The following is a 15,522-nucleotide window of genomic DNA, read 5'->3' as shown; positions in this document are numbered from 1 at the left end:
GGCATATAAGTTCAGTGCTAACTACCAACCTCTCACACCCTAAAGGGCCCATATCTATACAGGAAGAATGCATAGTCCCTGTAATCACAACTACACAGGTAAAAGCTGCACTCTCAAAAGCCAAACACACAGCATCCATGGGACTGGACAACATCCCAGGCTGCGTTTTACACAAACTTCAGAACAAATTGGCTCCCCACCTAAGCACCATGTTCAGTCATAGCCTCACATCAGGCTTTGTGCCCACTGAATGGCGCACAGCAACAGTTACCCCACTCCACAAAGGGGGAGCCACCACTGATCCTGGGAACTGTCATCTTATTAGCCTGATGAGCTTGGTCTGCAAGGCCATGGAATGTATAGATTCATAGGTAGGTACTAGGCTATCGGCCCTGGGGCCTATACAAGCCCAGCCAAAAAGGTACCCTGGCTTTTACCACCCAAGAAAATTATTTTCCTGTGCCACTGTTGAGCAGAGTCACAGTGGTGAATTTCCTATTTCCCATCCAATCATCAAGATTTTTCTTGAGTGCTAATGAAGCGCTTTGTTTGGTATAGATAGGTAGTTTATTCCGGAGTATGGGAAGTCTCTGGGACAGGAATCTATCCCTCCGGCATGTTCTGTTTATTGTGATGACAAGGTTTAGGTCCCTAGAGAGTGTGTAGCTCTGAGGGATTGGGATTTCTTTAAGTGGAGCATGTCCAGCAGCTCTGGGTTTGACATAGCTTTGTATGTTAGGCAGAGATCACCTATGAGTAGGCGATATGCGACGGAGTAAAGCTGGAGTTTTTTGAGCTGGTCTACGTAGGGCATCTGTTTGAGGCCGGTAATCCTCTTTGTGAGGTATTTCTGCGGCCTTTCCAGTTGTAGATGTCTTATGAGGTACATACCAAAAGGGGCGTTGTACTCTAATGGGTCTAATGAGTGATAAGTAGAGGGGAACAATGACCTCTTTTTCTGGATGACTACTGTGGCGATGTGATTATCAAAGGAGAGAATACTGGGGAACAATGACCTCTTTTTCTGGATGACTACTGTGGCGATGTGATTATCAAAGGAGAGAATACTATCAACCTGTGTCCCAAGGTTTCTTATCACACTTTTGATAAGTATGCTACCGCCTATGTTGTAGTTCATGGGTACAGAGGTTTTTACCAAAGGGGATGACCATGCACTTTTTGGCATTGAGCTTGAGGCCATGGCTGACGCCAGGCATCTGTCTCGGTGAGGCCCTTTTGTAGGATGTCCACATCATTGGGAGTTTCGATTTATGGCTCCTAGTTTGCAGTCATCTGAAGTTCGTTAGCCAAAGACCTTCTGTGTTGGCCTGTACTTCAGAGAAGTAGATACCAAGCAGGAGAGGACCCAGGACTGGACCCTGTGGTACTCCACTTGTCACTGGTCTGAAGTCGGATTTGGAGTCTGCTACTTTCACGGTGTAGGTTCTGTCAGTGAGCCAGTTGGCAACCCATCTTGTAGAGATTTATACCTAGTTTAGTGAGTTTATCTATAATTCCAGAGTGGGGGATGGTTCTGACAGCCTTTGCAAGAGCTAGATAGGCTGTGCGAACCACCTTACCCTTGTCTACGGCTTTGGTGACTGCTTCAAAGAAGTCTATCAGGTTTAGGAGACATGATCTGCCTTTTACAAACCCGAACTGGGTGGGGTCCAGAGTTTGGAGATTACCAATGTCTTTGTTTATAAGTTCCATGATGATATGTTCCATGGCCTTGCAGACCAGGCTCGTCAGGCTAATGGGGCGGTAGTTCCCGGGGTTTGTGGTGGCCCCCCCTTGTGGAGTGGGATAACCGTCGCGGTGTGCCTTTCAGCAGGCACAAGGCCCGAGTTGAGGCTATGATTGAAAAAAAATAAACAGCCTCTGCAAGGCTCGAACCCAGGACCCTGCACACCATAGCCAAAGTGATTTACCATTAAGCCCTGTCAGATATAATCATGGAACTCGTAAACAGATATTGGTAACCTCCAGACTCTGGACCCTACCCAGTTCGGGTTTGTGAAAGGCAGATCATGCATCGTAAACAGATATTGGTAACCTCCAGACTCTGGACCCTACCCAGTTCGGGTTTGTGAAAGGCAGATCATGCATCCTGAACCTAATCGACTTCTCTGAGGCAGTCGATGAGGCTAAGGTGGTTCACACAGCCTATCTTGACCTCGCCAAGGCTTTTTACACCATCCCCCATTCTGGAATTATAGCTAAACTCACTAAACTAGGTATAAATCACTACGTCACAAGATGGGTTGCCAACTGACTCACTGACAGAACCCACACTGTAAAAGTTGCAGACTCCAAATCTAACATCAAACCAGTGACAAGTGGAGTACCACAGGGTTCAGTCCTGGGACCTCTCCTGTTTGGTATCTACTTCTGTGAAGTACAGGCTAACAGTTCGCAAATGACTGCAAACTAGGAGCTATAATCAAGTCCGCAAATGATGTGGACATCCTACAGAAGGGCCTCAGACAGATGCCTGGTGTTAGAGCCATGGCCTCAAACTCTATGCCAAAAAGTGCATAGTCATCCCCTTTGGTAAAAACTCTGTACCCGTGAGCTACCATATAGGTGGTAGTATACTTTACTTAACACCGAATGTGTTATGAGACCTTGGGACCCAGGTGGACAGTAGTCTCTCCTTTGATAATCACATCGCCACAATAGTCAGGAAGTCCTCCTACGTGGCACACCATCACAAAAGGGTTCTCGGCCTGGAAAAAAGAGGTCATTGTTCCCCATTACTTGACACTCATTAGACCCATTATAGAGTACAATGCCCCTTTTGGAATGTACTTCACAAAGAGGATTACTGGCCTCAAACAGATGCCCTACACTGACCATCTAAAAAAACTCAAGCTTTACTCCGTAGCATATCGCCTACTCGGAGGTGATTTCTGCCTAACGTATAAAGCTATATCAAACCCAGAGCTGTTGGACATGCTACACCTAAAAAAAAATCCCAATCCCTCTGAGCTACACACTCTAGGGATCTAAACCTTGTCACCACAATAAACAGGACATGCTGGAGAGGGAGATTCCTGTCCCAGAGACTTCCCATACTCTGGAACAAGCTACCCATCTATGTCAAGCAAAGTTCCTCATTAGCACTTTTCAAGAAAAATCTTTGAGTGGATGGGAGATAGAAAAATATACCCCGGGAATCACTTCTGTGTCTTTGCTCAACAGTGGCACAGGAAAATAACTTTCATGGGTGGCATAAGCCAAGGGAACTTGTTGGCTAGGCTTACTTAGGCCCTTAGGCTGATAGGTTCTATTATTAGACTAAATGCAATATTATGTAGCATTGAAATATGCTAACATAAGGGTGACCGTTCATTATTTACCCATAAAGCAAATGTCAGAGTGGAAAAGTTCAAATAGTGGATAAAAGGGGAGGAGGGGAAGAGAAGAAAGATTGAGAAAAAGTATTTGTTAGAAGTAATAATTAGGGTAGATTTGGGAGGCAGGAGAAAAAATGAGTAAAAGAAACATTACAAGTAAGAGAAACTAAAACAAGGAAAAGAAATAACATGGAGGACAAGGTGTGTGTGTGTGTGTGTGTGTGTGTGTGTGTGTGTGTGTGTGTGTGTGTGTGTGTGTGTGTGTGTGTGTGTGTGTGTGGTGTAAAAGAACTATAAAGCAAATCTGCACTGATACCTGCTTGCTGCCTGAGGGGGACACTTGTGCAAGTGCAGTGGACTGGCTCCAGTAGTAAGGGATGGCAGCATAACTCTCCACATTATAGAACAATAAATCTGGACAATGCCATAAATAATAGGGGACAAAGGCCCAAAAAATGGACAATTTATAAATGTTGCACTTACAAACTTAGAAAGTTGATAAATAGGTTTTGCAGTAGAGTGAATTTTCTTAGGCATTTGATTTTCAGACTTCATATCCTTGTCAACTTTCTGACTTCAGTGTTCAATGATTTGCCATTGATTTGACAGAAACCTGCAATTTTATGAAAAACGGACAAAAAATCTGGACTTTCTGCAAAAATCTGTACTGTTGAGAGATATGGATGGGAGTCTTGAACCAACACCCATCAATCATTTTTATTTGTTTGCCAAAGCCATTACAGCACTGTTTTGCAGAGAGGTGGGAAAAGCCTTAAATTTGACTGATCTGTTGTGTGGGTAGCTGTGTTTGTGGAAGGTGGAGGTGGACATTTGAAAGTGTGGTGCGAATGTTATGGATTAGAGATGGAGTAAAATTGTGCTCAGTGAAGTCCCTAGCAATTTCATCACTGCTTGATTTGGACATATGCATTCCCCTGTGTTTGTCAGTACTATGTTTGAGTGCATTTTGGAGTGTAGTTTCACTGCTACAGCTGCTGCTACTCTTTCAATACAAGTATCTGCTTTAAAAGTTTTCTCCATGAGTCTGTTGCTGAGAAGGATGAGAGACATGTTACAGGTACACAACTAAGACAAACTAGATAAAGCAATAGTAAGAAAAAGTACTAGGTCACATCAGAGGCTTGGGAGGTCATTGTTAAACTGAGAACTGTTGTAAAATTTATCATTAAATACCATAAGTTCGGGTTATACTATAAGAGAATAACTATGTAAAGATAACCATGTCAGCAGCCAAAATGCATTATAAGTTGAATATTTTACTGTGCACATTTTAAATGGATAGACTGGCCTGAACTCTGGACTGATGCATTTGCTTTTCTTTGTTTTATTACTGTTTTTTTTTTTATTATTATTCCTGGGAAATGCTATTCAGAAGTGAAGAGACATACAAGGGAACAGATTTATTGGCACACCAGGCTGTGATTTTTTTTTTTTTGATGTCTATTGTCATGCAAAGCTGACTAAATAGTTGAATCTAGTTGTTGTCTTCGGCTTTTCCCGGTTAGGGGTCGCCACAGCGGAAGTCCGGTCCGCTAATGATTGGTAGTTGATTTTTACGTGCCGAGTTACCAGCCCTGACACAACCTTCAACGAAGGTACACCCATTCACACATGTCTCCACGCAGAAGACGCTTTAGCTGAGAATCAAACCGGACAGCGTCTTACTGTGAGGCGACAGTGCTACCGCAGCACCACCATCGCATGGTAAATAGTTGAATCTATAGTTGAATCTAGTAAAGCTGGAAATGAGACTGTAGCCCAGTGAAGGAGGGGAGATGGGAGGAGTAACCTGGCCAGGAACTGAAACGTGCAAAACTGCTCCTTGTGAAAAGTCTTTTTTATGTCCGTAATTTGTTGACACTTTTGCAAGTTTCTTTCAGAAAATGTGTAGTACATCAGTAGGAACAACATTTGTAAAACATTTGTAAAACTCAGCGCATACCGGTCAATGACACATGAGCTGCAGACTCTCAAACTTGGCAGTTTTTTTCAGGTGTTAATGGAAGTCTAGTCTGACAACAAATGGTAGGGCTATTTGTTCTAGGTCTGTGCATTATGGGTCAGATTTAGCTTTCCAAAGGAGTCACGATGTCTGCCCCCATGAGGGCAGATAAGAGTAAAAACAAAATAAAATTGGGAATGAATACTTATTTTGCTGCAGGCAGCTTTGGGAGGTGTAGTAAATCATGGCAAGATAAATATAGGTTTTCTTCATTTGCCCGTAGTGGTCCTTTAAAGCGACTCCCGCTACAAAGGCAAAGACTAAAGCACCTTTAAAGACGAAAGAAACAAGTACAACAGCCTCATGGTCAGGCCTCCATGCCCAAAAAACAGATGCTCAAAATGGCTGAAGACTTAATTACTTTGATCAGGGGTTCCCATCCCCCTCCTGATAAGAGGCCTAGGGGTTCCCATCCCCCTCCTAATAAGAGGCCTAGGCAAGAGACAGAATATGAATCTTCAGATCAGGTTTCCATATACTCTCTTCCTCCCTATGAGGATTCTGATGCTGAAGAATCTATCCCTTCAGCTTCCCCTCCTGAGGATTACTCTTGGGGAAACCTTGCATACCATGAGGGAACATTTCCACTGGGAGAGCCAAGATTATTCAGAATCTAAGAAAAGGCTCAGACTTCCTCAACACAGGCCCCTAGCTATTCCACCTGTGTTAGACATTGTAGATGTATTTTCAGAGTCTAGTCTGACCCCTGACTCCTTACTTCCAGCTCCTGTTAAGCCGGACAGGTACTACAGGATTCCTGACTCTCATCAATTCCTTTTCAAAAACCCTGTTCCTGACCCAGAAACTCTCTCTCGGGGTCCCAAAGGGGTCAAGGCATCCACTGCAAAACACCCTACCCCCACTGACTGGGATTCTGACAGATGAGGGAAGAAGATTTACACCTCTGCTACCTTGGCTATAAGGGCTTTAAATTGTCAGTTTCATATGCTTAAATATCAGCAGTGTATTATGTCACTGCTTAAACAGAAAATGTTGATAAATTCTGAATGTTTAGAAAACAAAGAAATGCAGGATTTATTGCATGCAGCTGAGCAAGTTGGAAAGCATACTTTGCAATGTGATTTTTGATTCTTTGGAGGCCTCCTACAGGGCCGCTGTTACAGGTTCTGTCATCAGGAGGCATGCTTGATTAAAGGAACAAAATCTGCCGTCAAAGCAAAATTATTAGATGCTCCATTACAGCATGATACCTTGTTTGGTGTTAAAGCAGAGGAGGTTTTAAAGAAATGGAGGACAAAGCTAAATCTATGCGAACTGTAAGGATTTCTTACAGGTACAGCCTCCAAGATTTAGCAGACACTGGCCTACAAAGAATTGGTCCTTTCCAGTGTCAGACCACAAAGGGGCAGATACAGACACCTAAGAGGCAGATCCCAGCCCCAAGGTTCATACAGATCTAAACAATGGGGTGCTTCTACCTCCAAAAGTGGAGAAGACAAATCACAGCCATACAGGAAACAGTCCCAATGACTTCCCCCTGCCTGCACCAACCACTTATCTTCTGGCAGCACCTTTAGGGTGAAAACTAGCACTTTTTTCTCAAAATTGGCACATAATAACCCAGGACAAATGGGTCCTAGACATAGTGTCACAAGGCTACAAGTTTCACTTCCATACCCTGCCAAGGACAAACGGTTGGCCATACCTGCCAAAACATCAATGGGCAGAGGCGCAAAAACAGGTCTCATTCCTCATGGACACGAGGGCCATTCAACAAGTACCAGAGCAAGAGCAGGGACAAGGAATTTATTCAAGACTGTTCTTGGTACCAAGAAAGGACAAGACCTGGAGACCAGTACTGGACCTATCTATTCTAAACACATATCTGGATATAACAAAATTCAAAATGTTGACTCTACAGCAGCTTCTGCCCATGCTGGACAAGAAGGCTTGGCTTGTGACTTTAGACCTAAGAGGCATACCTGCATGTTCCAATCAGACAAACATGCAGAAGATACCGCAGATTCAAAGCTGGCTCAATGCACTACCAATTCTCTGCACTGCTCTTTGGCTTATCTACTGCGCCCAGGGTTTTCACAAAGTGCCTGGCACCAGTAATTGCATTCTGCAGACAGAGGAATACAAATATATCCTTACTTGGACGACTGCCTCATTCAAGCAGAGAACAAGGACATTCTACTACAGCATCTGGTGTTTGTAAAGCGATTTCTAACAGGCCTAGGGTACACAGTCAAAGAAAAGAAATCAAAACTAGTACCCTCAAGAGATGAAATTCCTGGGTGCAAGCTTAAATACAACTGCCCAGATGGCTTATTTCACACCAGACAAACAAAGGCAACTGACTACATATTTCAAACTGTTGGCAACAAAGGCCCAGTTATCTGCAAGAAAAATTCTGCAGGCTTTGGGTTTCATGGCATCCTGCATCCTACTAATTCCATATGCGAGACTGCATATGAGGAAACTTCAATGGTACCTAAAGTGTTTGTTTAGGCTCAATATTGCCACAGCCTGGAAACTATAATTACCCTCATTCCCTGCCTGCAGCAGGAGTTTCGATGGTGGGCGAAGGCTTCTCACCAGAACAAGGGACAGCCATTCACCTTACCCCCAGCCAGGCAGACATTAACAACGGATGCATCAGATTATGCCTGGGGGGCCCACATGGCAGGAAGATGTATTCAAGGCACATGGTCCGCAAAATGCATCTACATATCAATCAAAAAGAGATGCTAGCTGTTCAGAATGCCCCGACGGCCTTAAAGGACCTACTTCATCCGGGACAACTACTGATAGACAGACAACACCACGGTCATGTGGTATATAAACAAGCATGGAGGCACTCCTTCTTACCCCCTTTCCAGACTAGCCATGACTTTGTGGGACACAGCATTGACTTACCAAGTACATCTGCAGGCACAATTCCTGACAGGAAAGATAAATACTCTGGCAGATGAATTAAGCAGAAACCTCATGGATCCCCACGAGTAGAAATTGGATCCACAAGTCTTCAGCATGATAACCAGGAAATGGGGATGCTCGGATATAGATCTATTTGCCTCTCCTCACAACTACCAACTAAAAAGATTCTGCACAAGGACTTATCACAGACAAGCATGGAAAGTGGACGCCCTATCTTTCAGCTGGAAAAGCTTAACCGTATATGCCTTTCCTCCACTGCCTCTCCTCCCCAAGATGCTCCTAAAGGTCAGACAAGAGAAGCCAAAGATTATAGTGACTGGCCCCGCCAGTACTGGTATCCAATCCTAAGGAACTTGTCTCAATGCCCGGCTTGGACCTTGCCTCAAATACCTCATCTACTGTCCCAACAAAACAATCCTATCCTGCACAGCCAACTCAAGACCTTAAATCTGGCAGCATGGTGGATAATGGTCATACAAAACGCACCTCTCTCTAAAGCTGTGATGGATGTCATTTTGGAGGCCAGAAGGCCTAGTACCAGAAAATCTTACGCTGAAAAATGGAAGAGATTCTGTGCCTGGAACCAGGCACAAGGAATTGACGCAGCTGTACCAAATATTCCTCAGATTTTGCAATTCTTAACTGAGATGCTGGACAAAGACCTATCCTTTTCATCAATTAAAATTCATGCCTCTGCCATTTCGGCTCCTTACAATACAGAGCCACCAATCTTTTCACATCCTTTAAGGCAGTACCTCAGAGGAGCCAAAAACTTAAGGCCTCCAAGGAGATCACCAATACCTGCATGGGACCTCAATTATGTCTTGGAAAAACTCACCCTGCCTCCTTTTAAGCCAGCCGCTACAGCTGATATAAAGTTATCTTGGAAAACAGCTCTGCTCCTAGCAGTAACCTCTGCAAGACTAGTCTCAGAGCTACAGGCCCTCATGTCTGTGGAACCTTTTATCATTTTTTATCCAGACAGGGTTTCTCTGAGGACAAACCTGACATTTATGCCTAAGGTAGTTTCCAGTGTGGTCCTTAACCAAACTATTCATCTGCCTACTTTTTACCCAAACCCACAGAATAAGGGGGAGAGAATTCTGCATTATTTGGACATACACAGACTGTTACACTTCTACTTGAACAGAACCAAAGCTTTCAGAAAGACAGAGCAACTACTAGTGGCATATGCTGCAGGATCACAAGGAAAGGCCATCTCAAAGCAGAATATTTCAAAGTGGATAGGCCACTGCATTCGTTTCTGCTATTCACAACATGGTAAGCCAGTGCTTAAGGGCATTAGGCCACATTCAACCAGAGCAGCAGCCACTTCAGTAGCCTTCCTCAGGGGAGTACCAACCCCAGACATTTTTAGAGGCTGCTACCTGGAGTTCAGTGCACACCTGTACAAAGCACCATCATTTACCACTCTACTCTAAATTTAGGGTAGGCTTTGCCACTGCAGTTCTGCAGGGCCTCAGCCTCTCCTAATGCTATTTGGCTCCAGATTCCCAACCATAGCTTTGGGATTCAACCCAAGTGTAATGACTGCAACAGTGAAATACGAAGAACATAGTACAGTTGTGTACACTTATCATAAATGTAGATGTTGGAGTGTATTCACTGTTGCAGTCCAGGTTACCCACCATCCCCCATATCTTTGCTGGAACTTATCTGCACTTCTCTAATCTATACAACCTATGGTGGTGTATTTGCTTGTAGATGAAGGTATAAAATATTTTGGTGCATGCATGTTTTATTGGCATATTTTTAGCCTACCCTTTTGGTGGCACCTGACATCTGAGGCAAGAAAAACTGAAGAAAATGGTGCCGGCTGCATCTTTTATATACCCCTGGCGCACTGACGTCAAGGAAGAGGTAACTGCAACCAATGCCAGATCTAGACTTTGGAATTCAGACCGACTGAGGGTAGCCTGTCAGCAGGATAACCGACTGAGGGTAGCCTGTCAGCAGGATAACCCAAGTGTAATGACTGCAACAGTGAAACATCTACATTTATGGTAAGTGTACACAACTGTACTTTTTTTACTATAGCTTAGACTAACGTTAGATAATGGCGGAGTTTCACAAGCCAGTATTAAATTGGTCAGGAGGTGGACAGTGTATTTGTTGAATGGTGTCTTTGTATAAAAGTTGTTCACTTTAAAATCTTTAAAAAGAAAGAAAAAAACTGCCATTGTTTTACTTTCTAGCCCATACTAAGTAAAACTTTGCCATTCAGACTGTACAGCAACGTTACACAGCTGAATGAAATTACATTTCTCTATGCTCAAGTGCAAAAAGACCAACAATTACCTCATCAACAGCAACAACAGAGTCCAAGCCATTGGAAGGCACCAAGCTGCAATTACCATCACGGTGCAAACTGCAGTGACTGCATTAGTCCACACCATCGCTAGCTTTCCACAACTCCAGCAATGCCCCAAATACAAGGCCGTTTTCTCAGAGCCAACAGAACCACCTCTGTACTTGCAATAAAAAAAAAAGCTCCATTCATACCATCCTCTCTATCTGCTTCCATCCTCCAACACCAGCAACGTCCTAATTTCCAAACCAGGTCGCTCTGATCCACCATAACTTGGAAATCTACAGTGTGGTTTCCTCCTCCTGTCTGCACATGGTCCAGCTGCCACTCCTTTAAGGCCTGAACAGCTGCGGTTGTCCCAAGATTCCAAAAAACATTCCAATGGTCATCAAAGGCAAACTCCCATACCAGTAAAAAACCGCCATAGTTGCCAAACGATCGCACACCCAACCCATTCAAAACCGGACTTCTAAAATGGACAACTGATGACAGTTGCACACAAAAGCACATAGTCTATCAGTCCTCTTTGAACATCTCTGTATAAAGAGGGTGAATGTGTTAATCAGGCTTCAGCTGTAGTTACCCTTTAACCTTTCTCCATCTGCCCCATGCCTTGTGGATTCCTTCACCACTGCCTGTTCTAGTGGTGCATTGGATTACAGTATTCTCTGAGGAAAGAGTTTAGAGATCCAGGGAGTATATAGTCCCCTACAGTCTACTACCTATGACTCTTCCTGACCTTTACTACCTGTGATTCTGCCTGCTCCCTCAGTCCTTGTTCAGGATGACCCTTCACATTTCCATCACATAACCTTGTGCACCAGTGCATTGTCTCTCGTCTACTGTGGTCTCAAGATGGTAGGGGTCAGTACCTCGAGCTTCTGGTCACATGCCCCGATCTGTGTGGTAGCTTTCTTCTGGACTCCTTCCAGCAGCCTTCTGTCCCTTTCGTTGTATGGCCTCAAACTGTGTGCAGTGCTCAAGGATGTGCTCTGACCAAGACCCTGTAGAGGAGAAACATAATCGCTTTCTGAAATATATCCTGTGAAGATGTACCTTAGCATCCCATTTGTTTCTGCCATTGTCTTTTCCGTCAGTTCTGGTGTAGGTATGAGCTACACACCCAGATCTTTCTGCTGTGATGCCATCAGTTTGCAATCCCTCCCAATAGTTCGGCAGGGTTGTTATATTCTGAATATAGTGCTTTGTATTGGTTTGCATTCAACCTTAATTAGCACATTTTCTAACACTTGTTCAGCCTTTCCATATCCTTTGCTAGATTATTTTCCCATCCTGAACTGCTTCACCATGTGTCATCGACAAGAGGGTGACTTTTTTTTTTTTTTTGTTTGTTTGTCCTGAGGCAAATGCTCTGAAGAGTACAGGACAGAGGACTTGAGCCTTGTATTACTCCCTGACATGTCTTTTTGTTCTTACCCTCCCCCTTCTGTAAACTGCATAGTGACACTATCACTGTTTTCTGCCTGTGCTTTTAATATGGATATCCATGGCACTGTCTGCATTGGTTAACACCAAACCCAGATCCTTTTTTCTGGTACATCCTACACCAGTTTGTCAAGCCCCTTATGCTACAGGACAGTCACTCCTCCTGTGGCTCTATCCTGGCAACTCTTAGATTGCCACAATCTGTAGTCTGTCCTGCAGTGTCTTCTCTATTGTATCTGGTGGATAATACTACTGTTCTACAAGCTCTGCCTTCCTATATCATAACTGTCAGACCACTTGACAATAGGGTCAAACCTTTGCTGAATTTCTTATTTGGTGTTATGTTTCTTCTCTGAGCTCAGTTCTGATGGCCTCCCGTTATATACATTGATCCAGCACCTCGTTTTTCTCTTCTGTCATTCCAGAACAATGAATATTTAGTCACTTCCATGTCCCACCTCCTCTTATCCTTGGCCCATGTATATCGGATAGTGCCCTCCACTCCCATCCTGCATCACTGCTTGCAGGTCTCCCATCTCCCTACCCAGACGCCTTAATATTACATTGTAATGCTAAGTAATGTCCAATGTCCACCTTCACCTTCTGTATCACTGCCCACAGCTCTGTATCTCCCTACCCCAAACTCCTTGTATTACATTGTTACTTTGTAATACTAAGTAATGACTACCTTCCCCTCCCCTCCTGCATCACTACCTGCAACCCCCACATCTTCCTGTTCGGGCTGTTTGCATTGCCAAGCAGGACTACCGAGATGTACTCTGAGAGATATTTGGTCGTTCCTCTGTTGTGTTTTGCAACTCTTCTGCATCTGCCTTTACCTTTTGTGTGTTGCCTATATACTTGTCTTCCATCTGTGTCCTTTCCATCTTCCCAGCCCTGCATTAAACAGTGCTGTCTATTCTGTCTTTGTCACTTAATGGTGTCTACAGGTAACACATGAGAATGCTAACATGCTGACACTGAAGCACATATTTCCCCAATCTTCCCATACAAATGGACTTTCTTTGTGGTATATGACTGAGAGGCAGTAGCTGTACATTGGTAACTTCAAAGTGTCCATACACTGGTTCCTTCTCCCTAATGTCTGTCCAGGAGGCCGCTTTAGATTTTTGGGTACATATACCAGCTTCTCTTAGTCTTGAATACTGCCCAAGGTTATGGTGCATTGTGGTCATCTGTTGCTATTCTCGAGGCCCTTGTGAATACAGAGAGCTACTTAGTCTAAGTGAGCGAATTGTTTAAGCTGATAGTTTAGCCTCATAGCTCTAGAGATATACCATGAATAGTTTGGCAGAGTGTCTAAATTGCAGTGCTGAGTAGTAAAGCTTTTGGATTTGATGCATTGCATGCCTTCATAAAGGTTTGGAGGACATATCACTTGGTGGATTTGTCATTTTACTGCCTTTGTTGTGTAAATTTGGGAGAACATGAATAGTGGGGAAAGGTCACAAAAATTACCTTGGTTTTCTGTTGCCAGCCATGAGGTAGAGCAGTTCTGAGAAACTTATTTGGTTTCCCAGTAGTTGATGACACTCAATATTGTGAACTTTTTTAATGATGCAGGTGAAGTTTTCAAACGGGTTTTGTATTTGGTACTTTGAAATCATCTAATTTAGAGAAGAAAAACCTTTTTCTCAAAGTTTGAGCATTTTTAGAAGTATTACATTTAGAAATTGAACAGGAGCAGAGCAATCTCATGGGACTGAGGGATAGTGGAGAACCCACTGCTGAAGTTATGTTATTTCATATTTAGTGCATCTAGGCATTGCTAGTTTGTGTTTGGGGACAAGACCTTTGTTGTGGTTGTTTTATCATTATGGATGCATTTTTATGTAATTCTGGTAATTATTTATAATTTGGAATGGTGGGAAGAATCCGGAGGTTTGTTGGTGTATCCTTAGTTGTAAATTGGCTAATTGACCAACTCATCTTAAACCGGAAAAAAAAAACTACTTCTCTTCCACCCAACCAAGCCAACACCCTTCACACAATTCAGAATTCAATCCAATAACGGTACCATTCTCTCCTGTTACCAACGCTAAACTATTAGGAGTAAACATTGACAATAAACTGCGATTTGACACCCACATCAACCAAACTATTAAAATGGTAAACAAAAAACTAGGGTCTTTATATAGGTTAAAAACCTTCCTAACTCCAACCGCTAGACTAGCTACTGCCCGCTCACACCTCCTATCCACCCTACTATACGCCTCCCCCATCCTTACGAACCTCAACAAATCGGACCTCAATCGTTTCTCCACTTGTTATAACCACATTGATAGATTCATCACTGCCCTACCCTATAGAACACACCATTGTATTAACCTGAAAAAACTTGACTGGCTAGAACTCCCAAATCTTCCTCTGGAATACCAACTCATAGAAGCCTTTAAAATCCTGAAACATCCAGAGAACACCCCTGCACTAAAAAACATACTAACCCCTTACTCCAACTTAAGTTCTCTTCGCTCATCTAACAAACTCCTAATACAAACTAGCAAGTCCCATAACCTAGGCGGGGACACACTACTCCAATAGTATTGGCAAGGTGTGGAGTTCTCTTCCCAATAAGCTAACGTCTTTACCATCACTAGCTCTATTCAAAAAAAGAACTAAAAATCCACTATAAATCACACTGGCTTTGTCCTTGTACAAACCCAGACTAACATTCCCATGTGCAATTCTACATACAAGGGGGCAATTCTTGTCTTATTCAACTAAGTCGGAATTATCCTGAATATAATGAATTGTAACCAACTGTAGCTTCTATTGTAATAATTTTCTCTCTTTAAACTGTGTAAATTGTCTTTATGTCTTTGTAACAATATATCATTGTTAACCCTGTTGGAGCTTTTCTCCCCGGGACTCCGCTGAAAATGGACATGTATCCAGTCGGACTATCCCGGTCAACAAATGTAAAATAAAAATAAAGTGCAGAATTGTTGGTTATATCTAACTTACCTGTGCATCAAGAACCTGATACTCCAGTATTTTAATACTTGATGGAATTTTTTTGTGAATGACCCATTGTGCCATAAAGTCATTGATTTGGATTTGTGCTGTGTGATTTGCAGCTAACTTTTGTTTCACTTTTTTTTCGTAGCTGGAATGATACCTATGCAAGAGAACTACAGAGTTTCAAAGACATTGGAGATGTTGGGGAGATATGGCAAGTACTTCTGGTGACATTAATTATTTTAGTTACATGTTTTGAGTTGCACATTGGATGGGCAGGGACGGTGATTTCCATTTTTCCTGGAAATTATTGGGAAATCCTGAATTTGGACTGACTTGAATGTTGGATATTTTCATGGAATTTGGCATTTTAGGCCAGCATACTCATTCAACAGCACAAATCTGCATTACTGTCCATGTTTACTACATACGATACTGAGATTTCGTTTGAGTATTCTGTCCCTAAAATGTTTTTAATATAG

At 43.1% G+C, this 15,522-nt stretch overlaps 1 protein-coding gene across 2 annotated transcripts in view; it reads left to right on the top strand.

Annotated features, from left to right (window-relative positions):
• EEF1AKMT2 (EEF1A lysine methyltransferase 2) overlaps positions 1 to 15,522 on the top strand; it is a 431,633-nt gene that overhangs the window by 155,187 nt on the left and 260,924 nt on the right. For both annotated transcript variants that reach the window (XM_044056865.1, XM_044056867.1), the window contains exon 2: positions 15,189 to 15,254. In XM_044056865.1, the coding sequence (XP_043912800.1) occupies positions 15,189 to 15,254 (66 nt within the window). The remainder of the gene's footprint in view (positions 1 to 15,188; positions 15,255 to 15,522) is intronic.

The sequence above is a fragment of the Protopterus annectens genome, chromosome 14.part0 (assembly GCF_019279795.1).
Source record: "Protopterus annectens isolate FY-2018-M chromosome 14.part0, PAN1.0, whole genome shotgun sequence".
Classification (NCBI taxonomy): domain Eukaryota; kingdom Metazoa; phylum Chordata; order Ceratodontiformes; family Protopteridae; genus Protopterus; species Protopterus annectens.
This window is presented reverse-complemented; position numbering and strand designations above follow the sequence as displayed.